General features: G+C 41.9%; 3 protein-coding genes across 4 annotated transcripts; 1 reads left to right on the top strand and 2 right to left on the bottom strand.

The window, feature by feature from the left end:
• Positions 1 to 4,006: 4,006 nt before the first annotated feature.
• Positions 4,007 to 6,728, bottom strand: LOC103702263 (galactan beta-1,4-galactosyltransferase GALS1-like). 2 transcript variants are annotated; one of them, XR_003384703.2, is made up of 3 exons: positions 5,345 to 6,728; positions 4,358 to 4,875; positions 4,007 to 4,319 (listed from the first exon to the last, which is right to left on the bottom strand). XR_003384703.2 is itself a non-coding variant. In XM_008784598.4 (2 exons), the coding sequence occupies exons 1-2, from the start codon at positions 6,502 to 6,504 to the stop codon at positions 4,530 to 4,532; spliced, it is 1,506 nt and encodes a 501-aa protein (XP_008782820.2). In that variant the 5' UTR covers positions 6,505 to 6,728; the 3' UTR covers positions 4,007 to 4,529. The 2 variants fall into 2 exon arrangements, 1 of the variants encoding a protein (XP_008782820.2); XM_008784598.4 differs by having other exon boundaries at positions 4,007 to 4,875.
• A 6,650-nt stretch (positions 6,729 to 13,378) lies between these two features.
• On the bottom strand, positions 13,379 to 16,655 carry LOC103702420 (wall-associated receptor kinase 2-like). The gene is made up of 3 exons (XM_008784860.3): positions 15,842 to 16,655; positions 14,883 to 15,059; positions 13,379 to 14,781 (listed from the first exon to the last, which is right to left on the bottom strand). The coding sequence occupies exons 1-3, from the start codon at positions 16,653 to 16,655 to the stop codon at positions 13,595 to 13,597; spliced, it is 2,178 nt and encodes a 725-aa protein (XP_008783082.2). The 3' UTR covers positions 13,379 to 13,594.
• A 221-nt stretch (positions 16,656 to 16,876) lies between these two features.
• On the top strand, positions 16,877 to 21,047 carry LOC103702264. Its single transcript, XM_039128001.1, has 2 exons — positions 16,877 to 17,052; positions 20,444 to 21,047. The coding sequence occupies exon 2, from the start codon at positions 20,467 to 20,469 to the stop codon at positions 20,905 to 20,907; it is 441 nt and encodes a 146-aa protein (XP_038983929.1). The 5' UTR covers positions 16,877 to 17,052; positions 20,444 to 20,466; the 3' UTR covers positions 20,908 to 21,047.
• The last annotated feature ends 358 nt before the right edge of the window (positions 21,048 to 21,405 follow it).

Here is a 21,405-nt window from a genome sequence, read left to right as displayed (position 1 = left end):
TGAACCATCAGAACGTATGGCTCTCCCTGACCGCCGGTTCATTCGGTAATAAATGCACTTACCATCCACGGACCCCAGGCCCCACCACAGCCGGCGGTTCAACCACTCCAACAGGTCCGATCGACCGTGACAACTCCCTGATTCCGGTCTGATCCGGTCCCGTTCTCCATTACGCCATTAATGGGCCAAATCGTGCCCAATTATTACAAAACAGGACAAACCTCCTGTCACCTCCCAGGTAACAAAAATCCTCCTATAAAAGGAAACCTGGGGGGAAAAGGGAGAGAGGACCAAAAACAAGAGGAAAAACCCGGAGCTGGAGAGAACCCTCCTAGACCGGGGGAAAAAGGAAGAAAACAGCACAGACACAATTGAACACAATATTCTCTGTCTTCTCCACATACTCTCTTCCCTGCTCTCTCCACATACTGGCCCCCTCTGACTTAGGCATCGGAGGGCCGGCGCCGGGGAGCCCGGCCACCGGCTTTTTTGCAGGACAGGACAGGACTGGACGCACCACCCCTCTTCGGACGCTCCCACGCCCCACGGTGGAGGACGCAGCCGGCCGGCGCACCGCCGTCCGCCCCCTGTAGCAGCGGAGCTCCTCCTTCCCCGGCTTCGCGGCGGCCCCCGGGTCCAATTTCCAGCAACAGCGAGCTTTAGTTGGATGAGCTGTAGCTGGTCTTAACGCACATCACAACTAAACCTTGAATTGAAAAAGGATATGTAATTGTTGCTCTCCACGGAACTCACGCAATAAGAGCCCGAGTGTTTCTGTAGTAAATTTTGGGAGTGCAAGGACATATAGGGGTTGTTTATTGCCAGGTTTCAAATAATGCATTATCTCGTTATAACGGTCCTTCGCCAAAACTGTTATTAACCATGCTGCTAAGACTGCTATTCTTTAACACAAAAGATAATTTTTCAAAATTTTAATATTGAAATAAGTTGTTATCATAGCAAAATATCGAGCCATAGTTGATAGTTTGAAACAATAGCGATACTATATATTTTTATATTTATTACATTAAATGATATATTTTTTGAATCATGTAACCAATTTCGAAGATAATATGGAAAATTCAAAATTTGGAAATATATTATTTTATTTAAAAGAAAGTATAAATGGAAATAATCATCATTATTTATATTGTAAGAGTTCTTTAAAAAAAATAATAAAAAAATTAATTCTGTTATATTTTTCACATTATTTACGTCGCCATAAGTAAGCAGACCAGATGGTTTGATGACATTATATATATATATATATATATATATATATATATATATATATATATATATATATATATATATATATATATATATATATATGTATATATAGAACAAAAATGTTTTAGTAATTTAACAATATAACTTAAAAGGACAGTCAACTTGGTATGCTGTGTTGGCATCGTGAACTGTGCCTTGAAACGAAACAAAGTGAATGGTGGAAAGCAGCGGACCGAATTTTTCCGTTAGCGTAGTATTGTTCTTTTACGAAACTAGATAGACGACTAAATTAATATCCTGCCATTGTTACACTTACCACTTATCATTTACCTATCTTTAGGAGCCAACATAAAGGCCTCCACATAATTTTTGGATGAGAATTTGTAAACTTTTCATATTATCATGAAAAGAAAGTTGCATATAAAGCAAGATAGCAGTACTTTACCCAAAAATAAAAGAAAAGAAAAGAAAAACCCGATCATAATCATTAAACCAACAAAAAAGTTAGGCACCTACAAATGTTGCACGCTTGTTTGTGTCATTAAAATGCAAATTTATTAGACCAGAGAATTGAAAAAAAGAACAGCTAAGACTACGCAAAAGAGGCCGAGGTCTCCTGTTCTTTTTGCTACGGTCACCATCTCTACGTTCGACGTTGCACAATTGAACCAAACTAATTCTGTCAATTGGTGACGCAATGTATAACTTATGCAAATCTTTCCATTTTCAATCCGATCCATCTGTTTGTAGAGCTATTTACTCAATCACAGACATTTCTACAATACCTCTAATAGAGAAGCAAATAGTCAATTTTGAAAGAACTTATAGTTTCTGACATCACCTCCGGTAGCTGCCCTCTGTCATACGTTGGATTTGATTGTCTCAAACTTGACATCACCACGACTAAGAGAATTTAAGTCGATGAATTAGATTGTCGGCAGATCACTTCTTCAAGAGTTCGCTAGCAGACTTGGCTGGATTCAGTTGGGATAATGCATAAATCATCATCATGTCTATGTTGGTTATGGTGATGTAGCTGCCATTAGAGATGTCAACAGGCTGATCTACTGATTTAATTTCGTACAACTTTGGGGCCCTAATGATGGGTTGAGATCCAGCCCATCGACATCCATGGCCAGTCCGGCCCATTATGGGTATATACAAACCATCATGGCCTTGAGGTGGACCCATCGTTACCAAACAAACAGAAGCATTAAATTTCCATGGAAGTAAGCTGAATAAGGATCTTCTCGGTGTCATACCTGCCCTACACTGTAAAGATGCTCTCAATAATGGTTGCCAGCCTTGAAGGGCATTGCTTGGCGTTCTTTATCACCTAAAATATTTCCTCAGCGTCCATGAAACCCTTAACCTGAGATATGCCCACATTAGTGATCCAATGGCATGTTTAATACAAAACTTCAGCTTCCAGCAAAACAAACTGTGCCATTTCTGCCAACCAATCACCGATTTCCGTATATGATTAGTGATAGGGTACATGATATGTATTCCATATACCACATCATGGTTCTACTATTGATGTGAAAATATATTCCCACATATTTATATTCCATCAGACAGACAACATAACAGAGACGTACATGCCATGGTCCCCTCTAGTTGAGGCATCAGAATTGCACCAGTTTGACGTGAAATGAATAAATGAACACGATGCGCCTTCATGGTGCTTCCTAGATATCGATTCAGCATAAAAAAACTGAGTTGAACTGCTCGAGTACTCACTCATCTCGATGGAGTTCATTGAGTGGTACGTTGTAGAATCAACTCTTTCTCCTGGCCGGCAGGAGCAGCTTGGAGAGTCTGACAAACAGCAATAACATCCGTGTCATCAGACAAGAATCTTGCCATGCATATGAAGCAATGATGCTCAGTCCTACAGTTGGATTCGAGAATGGCAGAAGGAATCCTATGCATCATTCCAAGATACATAATATATCAAAAAGTAGTACAAGCAGAAGGTAAACAGGGACAGCAGAAAGCTAAGCGCAGAAGCCAAAGTAGCCAAGAAATTTCCAATGCACCACGGCGGACACCATCCTAGGCTGGATGCTACTTCCATTTGCAGGATGTGAGTGCTTCTAAGGAGAGCATTTATAAACGTTGAACCCGGAGCCAAACCTTCGACTCTACGAGACTCTACGCTCTTTTTTGCTACCCATTTAGCCAGACACAAGTCGACAGCCTCCAATCAGAGAATCAAATCACACAAACTTGTTATCCAGCGAGCACCATTTTCACTAAAATATCTTTAAACATAAACAAGAACCCAATCAATCTGGGGTGAAAGCAATGCGACTCCAAGCATTAGGAAACATGCTTGCCGTCAACAGTATTAGATCAACACTTTTTAGTGCCCATGGTTCGCATGTAAGAAAAAAGAAAGGGTCAGGGCACTAATTGTGCCGGCAAGCATCAAAACTAAGATATCCATGGGGCTTGCAGAGCATGAAGGCTTTGTTTGATGAAAAAGTGGTAGCATAATTTTAGAGCATGATCTTGTTAGAGCGATTTCAGAAATCGCATAATAACTTATATCAGTTAGTATTATTTTGCTTAATTAGCATGATTTTATATCACTCTATATCATTGTTTTGTATAGAGTTTATATACGAGTATATATAACTTCCAAGATGTACTGTATACGATGAAATAGGGAAATAAAATTATTATTATTTTTTCTTCAAATTTTTTAACAGAGAGCTCACATTTAACCTCATATCACAAAAAGAATGTTCCGAGGATGCAGCACTGATTATAGCAGGACAAAGCAAGCAGTTGTTGGGGAGCCAATGGACCCCAGTCCACTGTAGAAATACACATCCATCCGTTTCCCAGGCCTACACTGAGGCACCACTACAATTATGACAGGTTGTACAAAGAGTTCCTACCACACAAAGATGATTGAATCCTCCATGTTCATACACAGACCCAAGCAACAGCAAGGAACAATCCATTTTTTTTTTATTTTTATTTTAATAATACAACAGGCTATGGTGAGGATATAATTGCTTTACATGCAAATAAAGGGGTTCTATGCCTTCCCCCTTTCCATTCCTCATATTTTGCTCCTTCTCCTTGATATGTCTCTAAGCTTCCCCTGCTGCACCTTCTCCTTGATATGTCCATAAGCTTCCCCTGCAAGAGCACCAGGGGAAGCAGGCAAGCAAACACCACAAAGAAAAATAATATTGACCTCACCTGCAGGCTGGGCTTTGCATATGACATGGGAGGAATGAAGAATATAGACTCCATGGAATGGTCGTCGAGGTTGCGAATGGCTATACTCGGCCTGGTCCAATTGTTTCCTCCTCGAATTGCCTGATGGTGTCGGCTTGACGGGTCATATTGTCATCATAAACGTACGGGATTTTCTCAAACCATGTCACGTTGCCTTTGTCTGGCATTTGCACAAACACCTGGCAGGGCTCACCCAATACATTGATGGAGTTATGGTAATGGTAGTACCGGATCATGGACTCGGTGTTGTGAGTGGTTTTCCCGACGACATTCTCCGACATGTGGACGCCGGTGGCAAATGCATTTCTTGCCTGAATCGCGTATTTCCGATCTCGCCGTACTCCGGTGATCGAATTCCTGAAGACCAGCTTCTCAAACCCCCATTCCCTGGATATTCCATGAGAGAAGAATGAATCAAGAATCCCACAAATCCTAATACAAATAATTCTACCTTCACATTTCCTGATTCGATGCCCAGTTACTAATTCCTCTTGCGCCATGTGCAGGCATTTTGATGAGGCTGTAAATCCTCGAGACATAACTCATAGTCCCAATCTAAATCACTTCATTCCGCAGAAATTCTAATGGAACAAGGCACAAACACACAACAACCATAGGAGAAGATCCAAATCCACAAAATCCCAATCTATATGGAATCCCCTATGGAGCAATTTTTCTTGTAATTTCCTCAAAAAAAAAATCATCTTAGATCAGAAAATGGAGAAATAATAACAGCGAAACCTTTTCTTTCTATCTGCATCTTAAATTAAAACACTCTATTTCCTAATGCAGGGGAGGAGGAGCCCAATCACAGTAACCGAGAAAAACAAGCTAAAGGGGAAGGAAGGGAGCTCACCTGGAGTAATTCCTCTTGGGGTCCAGCACACACAACATGTTCGACATCGGATTCTGCTCGATGGTGAACTGGGTGTAGCCGGAGAGCTTCCCCAGCACGGACTCCAGCGTGCTTCCGTCCGGCAAATACAGGTACTCGTCGACATCGAAGAAGAAGGTCCAGTTCGCGGCGTAGCGATAGCGATGCAGGCAGTCGTTCACCACCATGAACTGATTGTAGTAATACCCGTCGTACTCCTCCTGCGCCCGGATGTCCTGCAGCGTGGCCCGCCCGATCCGCACCCAGGGCTCGAGCGCGGCGCGCACCGCCGGGCTGACCCCGCCGGCGTCATGGAAGACGAAATGCGAGCTGGGGCCGAAGAAGTGGGCGTGGTACGCCATCCACTCCCGGATGCGGCTGGCGCTCAGATTGCCGTACAAGGAGGAACCGCAGTAGAGATACTCGTACTGGAACGGCGGCCGGAAACGAGCCTCGTCGTAGCTGCCGGGGGATTCTTCCAGAACGACGAACTTCTCGTATTTTCTCTGGGAGAGGGAGTAGTACGCGTGGAGCAAGAGCCTGCCGCCGGAGTTGTCGGCGTTGGGGTTGGAGGGGAAGGTGCAGTTGACGACGACGACGGTGTAGACGCGGCCGTAGCCCCAGTCGGGGAGCATCCTGTAGGCCTTGACGCGGGAAGGGGAGCGGCCGGGGGCATTGGGGACCCACTCGCACTTGTACCAGGGCTTGCCGAAGACGTGGGTCGGCTTGGAGGCGAGGCCGACGACGGCGAAGGTGGCGGGGCCGCCCCGGTAGGCGCCCATCTGGACGAAGAGCGCGGCGGCGCTGCCGTAGGGGCGGAAGACGCGTTTGTTGGGGTCGGAAGGAGCAGCGCCGATGCCTGTCGGTGCAGGAGAGGAGACCGAGGAGGAAAACTTCTGCATTGCAAGGGGTTTTACATCGGTGGCGGCGGCGGCGGCGGCGACGGGGGGGGTACGGGTGGAGTTGAGGGGAGGGCAGTTGGCGGCGGGGAGGAGGGGTTGGAAGGGTTGGAGCTGCCATAACGCCATCAAGAGGGTGAGGACAACGAGGGTTGCCACGAAGGGCTTGAGATCAAGGCAAGGTAGGGGGATGGGAGGGGACGGTGTTCCTCCTCCTCCTCCTCCTTCTCCATCTTTCCTCATGGTGGGGTTTATTTCCCCCTTCTTCTCCTGAGAGATGAATGGAGTTGTTTCTTCTCTCTTTCCTCTGTCACAGTACTCTGTTCTTTTCCCCTGGCTCTCCTTTTTCTTCTTCTCTCTTCCTTCTTTGTTTCCAGCGGAAGGAGGAAAGGAGAGAGAGAGAGGTATGGAAAGAGGGAGTGATGATGAATGATGGTTGCCGGAAAAGTAGGGCGAGTGATGGATTCCGTTGCTTTTAGTGGGACTCAATGCACCTGAATAATAATAATTTAAAATAATTTTTTGAGACAGAAATATAGTAATAATAGCAATGATTGGTACAAGCAAACTTAATGATCGTGACGCCGTCATGCAAAATCCAGTGATTAGCCATTGGGTATGGGGTGAATGACCACGTGCCTCCGAATGGAGCTTTCTGACAACCAATGTTGAGTTTCAGCGACCGGTAAAAATCCAGCTTGACTTGCCTCTCCTATTTTTCTGGTATTAATTTATTTTAACAATATATATGATATAAAAACATCAAGTTTTTATGGTTGTTAATGTGGTTGTAATATTTGTTATCAACTGTATCCATGATAACGATGCATTCGTTTCCACCAACTCTATAATCTACCATCCACATAGGTGTTTCTCGTGTCGGCGTTGAGCTTGGATGGATCCAGTTCAGCATATAATGTTAAATAAATCAGTTTTTGTTTTAGATAAGGTTAGAAGCATTTTTAATGGTTTAACATTTAGATTATGCATGTTATGCATAAATGTTGATGAAATATTGTATTGATACAAAATAATATTATTAAAAATTAATGATATGACTCATGCTTTAACATTTGGAGTCAGATACTCTGCATTAGGTCAGAAGTCGGATGATGCAAATGGCAACAAGCGAATCCATGAAAAGTGATCTAGAGATCCGATTGTTTTGCCCTTTTTTTTTATCAAGATATTTTTTTCAGAAGTTGATGAATAATTTTTAAAAAATAATTTTATATATTTGATCGATCATAAAAAAATAGTATATTGCAAAATAGCTTTGATTGGGTATCTATTTTTCTGAAAATATTATCTAAAGTATTTGTTATATCTTCAAAAATAATTTATCTTATTCTATTAATAAATTTATGAATATTTATCTTAACTTTCAGTTGCTGAAAACATAATTATTTTATGTTCTATATAATTTTTTTCAATAAAATATAAAAATTTTATTTTTATAAAAAACTATTTTTTTATTTTTTAAAAATTTTAACTATATTTTATGCGTCCGGTCCAAATTGATCTTTAAAAGAAAATCACCAAGAAAGCGATCGAATTCGAGGTCACGGTCAAGCGAAAAGTGGTTCGAATATTTTAAGCTTTTTTACTGCCGAGTATGTGACGGTGTCGGCAGTGGTCCAAAGGATCTCCTCTGGCGGACGCTGGGAGCCTTAAATTTCTCTTTATCAGCTCCAACCTCATTCAAATTAAATTCTGGCCAACCAAAACTAAAACCAAAACCAAAACCAAAACCTATTCGGGGTCCAGCAATATAACAAGTGCTTGGGTTAACAACATATTATAACCTACACAACCATATATAGTATTGTGGATATTCTTATAATTATCATTGCAATTATAAGAATCGATATAATGCAATGGAATTTCATCAATCTTTCTTCCTAAAACAAATCCAGCAACCTCAAGCATGATGAATAGAGCTAACAACTTTGATTTTCTCATCAAAGTTTTGATCCCTATAACAAATTAAGCTAGGTACCGGTTTTCCAGACCTAGCCTAAGACGCAATTTAGATTGATTCTTAGAGTTGAGTCATCTTGTGGGCATCAAGGTGGCATCCATATTATTTCCCCTGAAAAAAAAAGAGGAAAAGAGAAATAAATCTAAGTTCTAACTCTAAATGTGGATGGTTTGTTTTATGTGCTTTCCATGATAAGGCTCAAATTGGGACCTTCAATGGCATGGGGTCATGGGTGGTACACTCATCTTCCTTACGAGATTGTCCATTATTCTAACTAATGGATACTTAACAACGTGTCTTTGGCAACCAAAGTAGACGGGACCAACTACTTCCGGCCGAGATAATGCTGTTTTTAAGGATTGAACTGGGCTCAAGCTACAATTACATCCCTTCCAAGATTGAGGAATGTGTGTTTGGTATGGCTCATTCACTGCATTTGAGGTGGACCAAGCTTAGCCTTAAATTTCTGACCCTAGAGTTAGCATCATCCTGCAAGGGTTAGGTGATGTCTCGCCGTCGTGGACCCTAATGGCCCCTGAACGGCCACACTTTGTGGGTGATTTGGTAGAACAAAGTTTGCGAGCCTAATTAAACTGCTACCAACCATCTTACCACTGCAAAAGAATTCTTTAAGAAATATCGTACAGCAAATGTAGAACGGCAAACGTGACACAAATTACCGTGCTTTTCTTACAATTGACTATTCTAATTTGCATGATCTCAGAAGCTTTGTGTACTATTAAGTTTGTTGATGTTCTTTTCAACTCATGGCGTAGTTTTAGAGTAGGGGATGGTGGCTAATGGAGAGTGGTAATGAAACACTAGGTTGGGGCATAGTGCCTATTTTTTACTCCTTTTAATTGTTTCTTGTGATCCTATTTTATCATGTCCATGTAACAAGATGGACAATAAGTCAATAGCCCAACTGTTAATTAGAGTAGAAAATGATGCATATAATTATTTCCTTTATAGTATAATAAGATAAAAGAGAAAAAATGGCTATCTGTAATTGTTAGCTCAGATGGTTGGCACTTTACTCTCTAATGAAAGGTTTCAATTTCAAACCTGAGTAGAGCTGTAGCGATGAATACTATAATTGTACCCCTCCGATGAAAATAATATGCAAGTCATGAGTTAGAAATATGGAATGGTATTGTTTTTCGAGTATCATATACTGGTAATTCATATGTATTTTTCCTATTTATTTGTTTTTTAGAAAAAGAACTAGTAAGCAAACAAGAATTGGAAGTGGAAAACAAGATCACAATCCGAGAAGCAGGATATAAAGGAATCCAATTATCAAGTGGAACCGGTGAATGCAACTAGTGTTGATACCTCTCTTCGAATCCCCAAGCATATATAAACCAACATCAAGCTGCAGCTAACATGTTGGATTTTATGCGATCTTGCAAAAACCCATGTTTTATAAATCTTGCATTGTAGGGTTTGATCATAAGATATACCTAATTAAACCGGACCTATTGGGAAAAATAGTCTTTATTAAGGCTCATAGGCCTAGCTGGCTCATGTAGGAATCTAAGCCTAGCATACAATTGGATATCCACTTGAAGTCCTGTGATGAGCGTGAACGAGCTCTGAGCTGCAGAAGCTGGCGAGAGTGGTTGGCTGTGGCTGTGCTCGGATAAAGAAGGTGGCCTGATGCTGACCGTCTGATCTGAAAACAAAAAGAGAGAATCCACCCGTAAGAGTTTGTCCAACGGGGGACCTTCGACAAGTAAGTTAGACAGAAATTTGAAAAAACAATGGAGATTTAAGCGAAAGTGTTGAGAGAAAAGCGTACTTGAACGTCGCATAAGTGTTGTTCATATAGTGCAAAGAGCCAGCATTTATTATTGAGTAAGACGGATGTATGCCATTACTGCTCGGTAACCACACGCCCGTTATACACTTAATTGTGCATGATCGCGGCCCGAGTTCTAATTATTATCATTTGTTGGAGGGGATTTAAGTAGTTTTACAGCGCCTTCAATAAAAGCTACCCGGGCGAACTCTCTTTGACCCATTGGATGATGTCACAATAGATGAGAGAGAGAGAGACTTTAGTCTTTGTTCTTTGAAGGATTTGGCATCAATGGGTATGCTCTAATCTTTATTTTATTGTTCTATACGTTAGCATGATTGATCCCGGCAGTACAACTATTATTATTATTATTTTTACGATGGCGGGTTCATCATATAATATCGTATACGAATACATTAAGTCGAAAAATATTAGCTCATGGAGTGCTTGAGACAGCTCTTGTTATTCTGACCACAAAATATATCCTACGTGATTAGCTGTACAACTAATCTCTCAACACATACCTGCAATCACTTTCTCGCTCCTTCTGGCTTATATAGGGGAGACGGCAGCTTTTTTTTTTTTTTTTTGGGTACAAAGACGACAACTCTTAAAAAAGTTATTCAGAACACATGCATCCAAAGACGTAGGGAACCGATGTCGCCATAAAGTCACTGCGTTTCTTGGACCATCACACTGCCAGTTCTTTTGAGCTTCATATAAAAATTATCATAGTGGACGTACCACCGATATTTCACTTTAACTCCCTCTAAATGCTGTCCACGTTATTGTGGATATAGTCTTACAGAGGGAGGCATTTATCCATATTAGGCCATAAAGGTGGTAGAAAGGTGGTCACATTCTTGCCGTTCTAGCTGTCCGTCCTTCGTTGTGGACAAGGAAATATCTCCATCTCTCTTGGATGAAAGCTTTAGTAGTTGGGATACGTGATCAAAGAGAAAACCCAGCTCAACAACTCTGCCGTGCGGACTGCGAGTAATCTGAAGTACTTGATCAACTTGAGAGTATAGTATTGGACCACTGAATTGACCAATAATGTGGCACCATATGTCAAGGCTTTCAAATGCTGAATGATCAGTCAATTTGGTGGGTGGCAAATATGCTGCGAACCAGATCTTAGTTCATCTTGGATGAGGTGGAAGATGGGAAATTCTTGAATATATTGCAATAGCTTGATGTGGTGAGTGGGGACTGGGTAGCCTAAATTTGAAACTTGTCTCGTTAAACAACTCATTTAAGATTGCATAAGATGATATGTAGGGCAGAGACTTTGAAACAATGCACAAATGGGTGACCGCCCGGTTCTTGTTTGAGATGAAAATCTTGCCAATATGGCATATGTTCTTTTTGCTACTTGGAGATAGTTGAAAGTTGGACAAGCCAAGCTTTTTTCTTCTCCAAATAGAGATGGCAATACTTAACCATTTAACCAATTTATCTTCATTCAATCCGTTGTAGGTCAAATTAATTTACCTATTTAACAAAATGATTAGATTCAGATTTAAAGTTTTGATACGTTTAATAAATAGATTATATTCGGATCACCAGATTTTCATCTATAATGTCTCTCATCCGATATGTACTGAATCCAACCCAACCCAATTGCTATCGCTGCCTCCAATCATGTTAGTTGGTAGTAAGGACGGGCTCACGTTATGGACCACATTATTCGGTGAGGAAGAAAAAAAAAAAAAGTTGGTGGCCTGTATCTATACAGTCACTAATATGCACACATGTTGGGACAACCTATAATATCCCTAATTTTTATTTGAAACCTTATCCTTTGCTCTTATCATAAATTTTTTAATGCTATGCCGAGCTCATCTCGCATACTTGTGGTTCCACCTTGGTACTTGGCATTTATAATAATACGATATTGTGATTGTGAGTGGTCTCTATCATTGATTCATTATCACGTAGAATACCTAGCTACCCTCCTTGACCTAAAGAAGATGTGTTGATTCCAAGTTGGAGCCTGCTTGTGGAAACGCAAATGGACGAGCTTCGGGGAAAAAGGCTGACCAACATTCGAAACAAGTCCGGCCTAGCAACGGGACCGGACTTTCAAAATTCAGCCCATGGACCGGACTGTCAATGGGCCCCTGCCATACAAAAGCAAAAAAGACTTCAAGTTGGCAATTACCTACGGTATAGGGACCTTCGTAGAGACTAAGGATGGAATCTATGATAATCCAAATATGATATCTATAAGATGGACATTATAACATATATTTCAAGGACTATGACAGAGTTGAGTCGAAATTGCCGCGACCGGTTGCTTCTAATTTAGTATATTTTGAAATATATGATCCCCAACTTAAGAACTATCAATCTTGATTTCTTATAACAAGAGTCTTAACAAGCTTAGGAAATCGTGTTTATGGGATAAAAAGTGACATTGTTTTTGTTCTTACGAGGCAAAAGTAATATTAGTTTTTTTTTTTTGCTAAAGCGGGGATTTTATACATTACAAGTATGGAAACACTTAGTAGAATCAGCAAACAACAAGTTATGAAGTGCCCAAGGCAACTCCCCCTTTCTAGCCCACAGGGTGCCTCCAAAGTGATTGGCCACATATCCAGCCACCAATCCACTGCCACGTTGGCCTCTCGGAACACACAAAAGTAATATTAGTTGCTGCGAGAAAGAATAACTCCAAAAGGACATGTGGTGTTGGTAAACTAATTGAAGGGCTGCGGGGAGAAATCTAGAAAAGCAAGCCGTGGAATCAATTCCACTGATACATGAAGATTTTGCTCATGCATGCATGGATGTTTTGTGGTATAAGAGATGGGATAGTACTGATCATTTTAGTTTTAAGTTCTGTGGAATATATTCAGAACTGCCTCCTAAAATTAGGACAAAGTATACTAAAGAGAATTTACCCTGCAGCACCTTGCATTTAGTTGTCAAAGAAACCTGGTAAATGCTGGCTTGTGTACGAAATTTCAGATTTGTTGCACGAGCATCGTTTGGGAAGAACTAAAGCTTCATCTCCTTGAAAGGCAGAAGATTGTTTGCCTAAATATGATGCGATGTCTCTTTGGAAATCTGGTCGCGTATGGAGAGTTAGGAAAGATCATTAGAATGAGATCATTGCCGAGTGTTTGATTCCTCTCATTTACTCTCCATCATTCATGACTTGAACTTTAATACCAGGAATCATCCACCTTTCTCCATATTATCTTCAAGCAAACTAGTGTTTACCACATGCATTTAGTCACTCATGATAGAGAAGGAGAAGAGGAAGACGAATTAGGTTGCAAAGTTAGTAACAACATTAAAGAAGAAGAAGAAGAATTAGGCTGCCAGCCAGTAACAGTATAAATTACCAAGATTAACAATTAATGTCCCAAAATAACTTCAACGGGCTACTAGGTTCCTCAAATGAAGGGATGCAAACTTGATCCAACAATGTCTGAAATAATTTAAATGAGCTACTAGGATGCAGGAGAAAATCTCTCTCCTTCGAAGGGGCGCGACATTTTGTGAATTGAGGAATGCAAACTGAGATCCAGTAGCCTACCATGCTAGATCAACAGTGATGAACGAACGGGTTTGTTTTTTTGAGGAAGATGGACAAGTATGTTGGAAGACCGTCTTGTGGGCCGAACTACGTCGAGGTATCTCTTGTTTGGTGGATCCTCACTCTCTTCCCCAGTTTCATCTCCACCACGACTTCCAATTCCAGCAATGGTAAGAAGCTCTTGGGCTACTTCCTTCATGGTTGGCCTCTTATCCCCCCTGAGGAGCAGGCACTTCCTAGCCAACTCCGATACAGCACTCAGCTGCTCTACACTGGCTTCTCTCATCACATCCCCGTCTATGAAATCCTTCAGATCCTTACACTTCAGCGACGACAAGAAGTACATCGCCAGATTGATATCCTCCCTCGATCTCTGGAAAGATACGGGCTTCTGCCCCGTCAAAAGCTCGACAAGAACAACTCCGAAGCTATACACATCGCTTTTTGCCGTCAGCTGGTTCGTCTGCAAGTACTCAGGATCCAAATATCCAAAAGTCCCTTGCACTAATGTTGGCACCTGAGTCTGATCCAATGGGAGCAGTCTCGAGATCCCGAAATCGGATACCTTGGCAGTATAATTGTCATCCAGCAGTATGTTCGAGGACTTGACGTCTCGGTGGAATACAACCATGGAGGCAGCTGAATGCAGGTAGGCAAGTGCTTCCGCTGTCTCGGTTGCAATCCTCAAACGGGCCCTCCATGGGATGGGGCCGTCGAGACCGCGGTCGTGGATGTGCTTATAAAGGGTGCCATTAGAAATGAACTCATAGACCAGCATTGGGACCTTGGTCTCCAAGCAGCAACCGAGGAGCCTCACGACGTTGCGATGGTTGATCTGGGTAAGGATGACGACCTCGTTGACGAATTGATCGATCCGGCTCTGATCCATTACTTTGGACTTCTTGATGGCCACCGTCGTGCCATCCTCGAGGACTCCTTTGTAGACGGTGCCGTATGCTCCGGTGCCTAGAATTCTAGCATCGTCGTAGTCGAAGGTGGCTCGTTTGAGCTCCTCCGCAGAGAAAACTCTAGTGCAATCGGTGCCCTCCCGTGTCGAAAGTTGCTGCTTTAATAGCAGGCCACCGTTCTGATGAAAATATTTTTCCTTCAGCTTGATGAGTGCTCGCTTTTTAAATGCGAAGTAGAACCATAGCCCACACAAGAGCAGCGCTACAATGCCCACACAAGCACCTATAGTAGGTTGAGAAGGAGAATATGTAGTTAGATACTTTGTGACTGATAAATTGAAGGAAGGAATGGTAATTAGAATAATGGTGATATAGCTGCTGTACTTCTGGTACCTAAAACAGCTTCGACGATTTGGAAGACCTTTCTACAACCAGATCCATGCTTGGTTCCATCTCCAGCACTACCAAATGGGCATTTGCAAGCATATCCAGGGATTTTGTTATAGCAACGAGCACCACTGACACAAGGGTTGCTTTCTGGATCCTTGCACTCATCGACATCTGGCATGAAAAGAATGAATACTTATCTAATCATCAACATCATTTTATCGAATAAAACCAACACATGATTGGAAAAACAACAACAACATTAAAAAAAAAAAAACTGTTTCCTAGGTGTTAACTCACTTTCTTTTTATTGAATATTTTGATTAGGGTTCAATTCCATGAAAGTCTCACAACTTGCAATCCCAGAAGGCTTGGTTATATACTAAATGGAGCCTGAGGGAAGTGTTATGGAAATGAATGCAACACATATGAGAAAATTAAGTCTATACTATTTTATTATTTATTTAATTATTGTTTGAAGTTAGGAGGGGCTACTCCCCACACATTACATTGTACCTATCCTCCCACATCTTGTTTGGTGGGTAGGCTTTCAAGCAGGACCAACATTACTCAAAATTTAACCTTTACCTCTCTGCCTAAGTAGTAATTAGAGGTGATGCCTTTATAATGAGGGGAGAATATGCTTAGATTGTTAGAGAAAATGAGAGTGGGGAAATGAATCTCACGTATCTCAATGCATGTTGTGCGGTTGGTGTTACATCAAATGATTTTTGGACTGCTCTGCTTGTTAAATTACATTAAAAAAGGTTTTGATTGGAATTTCTGTCTAATAATCATGAAGTAGTATTGCAGCGCTAGATATTGACCAAATCCTGTTAAATATTACAAATCCGTGGATCGAATTAAGCGTCAATCTAACGCCAAAATCTATTGGCAAAATCTACTCGCAAAAACACTGAAACTTTAGTAATTAATGCATTCAGATAGTCTTGTACCTTGGCACCCACCAGAGCCGTCAGGATACGGATTCCCAGCGTACCCCTCGGAGCAGTTGCAAAGATACCCGCTCCCTCTAACCGCCGGGAAACGGTAAGCATTCTCCCCACACCCGCCGTCTCCGTCGTCTCCCACCGCCCACTCCAACCTCATGGCGATGGTCGCCCGTCCGGGAAACTCCCTCAGATCCTCCTCCCTGAACTCATACCCTCCCCTCTCCACCACAAACGAATAGCTACAATTGTCGAACGCGGAGACATTGACGTAGCCGAACATATTGGCAGCACCCATGCTGAGATACCTCCTACCCCTCGGCACCTTCGCCTCGCAGCAGCCGACGCCCGAACACGCCCCGCCGGGGCTCAACACGCTCTCTCGGGTCGAACAGAGCGACACGCACCCGCTCGTGAACGTGCCGCCGTCGGCCACCACCGCCACGGTGTCGCACCCGATGGCCACGAAGCGGTTGGAGACGCCGGAGATGGTGAAGGGCCCGTCGAAGGGGAGGGAGATGGTGGCGAGGGCGCGGCGGCCGTCGCTGCAGTCGGTGGCGACGAAAGGAGCGGAGTCCACGCGGAGTTCGCCGTTGCAGATGGAGAGGATTCGGAGTTGGGTGCTGGCGAGGTATGGGAGCGGGGGGCGAGAGTGGTGGTCGCAGGAGACTTGGAAGCCGGGGAGGGAGCAGTTGGGGCCGATGCCGAAGGGGAATGGGATATCGACGCCGCCGCACTGTCGGGGGCAGTCATGGGTGGGGTGGGAGGAGGCCGGCAGGAGGAGAAGGAAGAGAAGGTTGGCCAATGGGTGGGATCCCATGGCATAAGCTTGGCTGAGATTATATTTAGTTATATGATACAAGAATAAGCATAATGGACGCTTGGAGGAATTTTGGAGGAGAGCAGGTGGTAATTGTAAACCGACATCACCCACGTTCTCCAGGCGTCGCTTCCAACTGGCCGGGCTTGGGCCAGGGTTGTACTTGGTTTAGGAATACTAATACACGGACAACTTGGGGTTCCCATTCCGTTTAGATTTGGGCCTGGCCCGAATTGCTTCAGCCCGGTGGTTTTAAGTGAAGAAAAAAAGAAAAACAGAGAACGGCTCGAGCTTTGGGAGGAAGATTGGTCTCAAGGGTTTCGAAGTCTGGGAAGAGGTTTTCCTCGGCTCCATTGGCCAAGTCCCTTCGACCTCCTCCTTGTGCCCCTGTTTCTTGGTATGTTTCTCCAACCCCATGCATCTATTTTTTTTCTTTTTTCTTCTTCTTTTTTTTGATTCTCAATTGGCCATGATGTCGAGTTTCTATTCTTTTTACATGTTCTCGATTTTAGGTTATACGCGAGTTCTTTCGATTGGTCCTTTTGCGTGATTTGGGATTTTTCTCTTCGTGGAAGAATCTGTCTCCCCGAATTCTGGTTTCGTATTTGTTCTCATATCAGGGATTGATTAAGATTTTCTATTTGTAAAATTCCTGTCCTTCGATTTCTGGTTTAGAGCCGGATGAGGCGTTTTCCTGGTTGTGAGAAGACCGATTAAATTCCGAGAGTGATTTATTTTCAGGTTGGCTGTGTATGAGCTGCAGATGCGTCTGAAATTTTGATTGCAGGATGCGGTCCAAGTTATGTTCCACCCCCGGCTGTAAAATTGATCTCGTTAGATGTTGTTAGGGCTTCAAGTTTGATTCTAGGGCACAAAAAAGGTATCTGAGTTTGTGGGATCTAGATCTCTAATTTTGAGTTGTACTGTTGAAGATTGAAGCAGGTTGTCGGTTGGGTTGGCGAAAGTATAGAGTTGGCCTTGCGGGGATATAAGCTGGTCGAGATGGCTTATCTCATATTGCGTTTGGCAGGTTCTGAAATTTGCTGTGAACAGCGTGAGAGAGTAGAAAGAATAGTTTCTTTTTTGGGTTTGCAGGCTTCGATGTTTGGAGCATTATCATGCATTTGAAGGGAGATGGAGGAGGCATAGATATCTAGGTCCTCTATGAGCTTGTTGGCAGGGACAAATGGGTCGAAGTGGCGGTCGGAAAGAAAGCTGGACTTGCAAATGAGGATGGGAGAGGGGTTGAGTTGAAGAGTTTGTGAGGGGATTAGGGGTAAGACAGAAGGTTTCTTGTTTATGATTTCTCATAGATCAACCAAGCAAGCTGAAGGAATGTTACTTTCAGAAACTCTTATAGATTTTTTTCAAATGAAGTACATCCAAAAAAATATTCTGTTTTATGCTATAGTACTCTATCTCATATTACAGAGCATTGGTATTGGAAGACAGGAAGTGTAGATGTTAAGAAACAGGAGAGAAAGACATCAAATCTGGAAAGGTGGATAGAGGTTATAAATGATGAAGGGGAAAACACACTTTGTTGGATGTTTCTTAAGTATATGTGTGGGTCTGTTGGGCCTTTGGTAGAAAACTAGCCTTATTCAAGTTGACTATGTGACATCCTTAATTATTCTCGTTTCAAGACCTTATTAGTAATGTTTTACCATGTAGATGAACATTTCAGAGATCTCCCTTGGGGGGAGTGATAAGGACTGTTTGATTCCATTTATTTATATAGCAGGATTACTTTTTTCAAGATAAGTCAAGGGCCATCAAGACCAAACTAAAAGACTTTTAGTATTGCACATTGCAGTACGGTACAGGTACTGCCGAGCCTTTGGTAAGTAGGAATTACACTGTTTATAGCAACAAGTAAATGCTACGGATATAATTTGCTTGAAAGTGATCGCAAGTTCAAAATCTTTAACAGGTATAGGGATTTTAAGTTTGAGGAATGTTTTTGAAAAACTAAATGACTAGATGATTAGGACTAGGTTTAATGTGCACAATGGTGTCAGTTCAATTTTAGCCGGACCTTTGCTTGTGGTGAAGAACCTATCTTAGCTTCTTTGTCCTAAACCAGCTGCACTGAGATTGTAAGTTTGCTTGATGATGTCAAGGAATGCATACCGAAAAAATGTGGTCCAGGCTTCCAAATATGAATATATGATAAAACTTGCTGACACTGGAGACGAAAAGATTGTCTATACTTCTTATTTCACCTCGAAAAGATTTCACTGGAGGGTACAACATGAGATGAGATTTTGGTCCTCAAATTGCTGAAGGTAAGATCTTAGCGAATCTTACTATGGCCTTTAATCTCTATTCCTAATCCTGGACTGGTCACAAATGGGTCCTTGCAATGTCATTTTACTTTGCTAGCTGATGGACAAGTAAGATCCCTTTCAGTTGTCATCTTTGGTAACAAATTTTCCATCCCGTTTGCTCATGTTGTTTGTGCTTTCTACTAGAAGCAGCAAATCAGATAATGTTGCAAGATGCCTGTTTGACCTGCTGCCGTCTGTTATCCTTCCATGAATCATTTGGCTGGTTCTTGCCTTCCCCCCTTCTTTTTTGGGGGCAAATGACTTTATCTACATTAGTTTTGACAATTCTTTGGTGAGAGTTTTGGGGGAACTGCTTAAATTCTCAAGAGAAAGCCTCAATTAAGGTGGTTTGCTTTAAGTCAGGAGGTTCATCAATCTATGGTGTGTAACTGCGAGATATTGATGGAATAAAGTTTAGTGGCACAGAAAAACGAGGTCATGAGGAGCTCGAGACTCCACCAAGATTGAAACTTGTTGGTCTGCATCAAAGCTTTGTGCTGCTTATCTTGATTTAAATTGTAGCTTCATTTATAATCCCTGATCAATTGAATTAGATGATATAATAATATGTTTTTAAGATGTTTTCCTGTTCGCATAATGTTAGCGTTTTGCTGCCTGCATCTTTTCTGCATACTCCTTATGAGTTGTGATGCCAAAAAAACAGAAAGTGTCTTAGCTTGGAGTTTCAGAATTGCCAAGTACTTTTCATTTTTGATATATGGAGAGATATGATAGTAGAGCTAAAGTTCTAATCTAAATGTTTTTTTCCTTAACAATGGGAGACAGTAGAATGCCCTCACCAGCCCATGCAAATCATCAGAAGTTATGGTAAAACTCTTTTGGCCAGGTTCTCAGTCTTTTTGAGGTGGTGACTTGCCCTTTTGGGGACTCAAGGGTCAAGCACAGTCCACCCCCTTAGTGGACTGATGCATCTTTGGAACCAGCCAGACCTTTCCTAGTTAGTATATTTCGACATCTGTGAAACACTTCATCTTATTTGTGTCTTTTGGATTTTATATTACTTGGGCTGTTTGGAATTGGCTGGAGATAAGCTGGATTCTATAATGGCATTATCAATAAAGGATGCTTTGAATTGGTTAAGGTTTGAGCACTGACCATTTTTCTTTCGAACTAGCATGGGATTAGCTATTTTATAAATGCTTCAAAAGAATTGTGGGTGCAATTTAGATCACCATGGAGCATTTAATCAGTAGAATAGTAGATAATGTAACGTAGATTCTGAACATGGACTTCTAGTTTTTTTTCTTTAAAATTTGCATATATAATTCTAAGCCATGAAAATTCCTAAAACTTGTCAGCTAGCTAATCCAGCAAACACAGCATCAATTCAAACTTCTAGTAAATTATTTGGTCTATCTTCTGTATGTCTCAGGTCCTGGATTTATGGCTTCTTTCTCATTGCTAAGAATCCTTTGCTTTTGAAGTGAACCTCTGCAGTGCGACCTTTTGTCCTGTCAGGAATGCAAGATCCACAAATTATGCCACTAAAGGAAGCCTCCAATCAGAAGCCACGAAAAAAGAAGTCATTGAACCAAATGGCTCCTGCAATTCAGATGAAGGCAGAAATTGGAGGAGCGAAAGAGGCTTCCCATCCGTCTGGTAAGATGCAAAAGAAATCCAAGAGAAGCCTGAAGAATGATGTGTCCCCGCCTTTCCAACAGACGGATACATCAACTCCAGATTCTTTGCTAGATGCCTCAGGGTCTAAAGATGAGTATCGAACATTGAGGCGCAAATATTTATTGCTGGAAGAAGAAAGCTTCTCATTGGGGAGAGAATTGAGTGAGGTTGAAGCAGAAGTTAAGACCCTAGAAGATGAAAAGTCTGCTCTTTTGGATGAGCTTGTTGTCCTAGAAGGTCTTATTGATCCTTCAGAAATTCAGGCCCCAGGAGGATTGTGATGCTATCCTTGTCCCATAGCCAGCTTTGGTTCTTAGGACTATGGTTTACTTGCTGTAAAATTATGTGTAGTACCTGGTTATATTTTGATAAGACAAAAGGATTCATCAGTAAATTATGTTTGATGGCACTTATTGCGTTATATGCTTCAGTTGCTTGCAGTCTATAAATTAGATATTGGATGTAAAGGGTTTATAGTAGCAATTCCTAGATACATGGCTGCTCTAGTATGCTAAACATTGGAGTATATCTGACAAGTCTATTTAGTGATTAGTAACACCAGGCTTTAGAGATTTCAGTTCATAATGATAGCCAATCAGTAGAGCTGCCTAAATTGGCAGCTCAAACGGGTACACAGGAAAATGGTATTGCACATCAAGTTTGACAGGCACCATCGACCTATTTATCTTGGAGAATTGATGTTTTGTTTTGACTCCTATCCTTTTCCCTAAATAAATACTGGTATAATATAGAAGGTCCCGTTGCCGCTTGGAAGTCCC

The sequence above is a fragment of the Phoenix dactylifera genome, chromosome 7 (assembly GCF_009389715.1).
Source record: "Phoenix dactylifera cultivar Barhee BC4 chromosome 7, palm_55x_up_171113_PBpolish2nd_filt_p, whole genome shotgun sequence".
NCBI classification, from domain to species: domain Eukaryota; kingdom Viridiplantae; phylum Streptophyta; class Magnoliopsida; order Arecales; family Arecaceae; genus Phoenix; species Phoenix dactylifera.
This window is presented reverse-complemented; position numbering and strand designations above follow the sequence as displayed.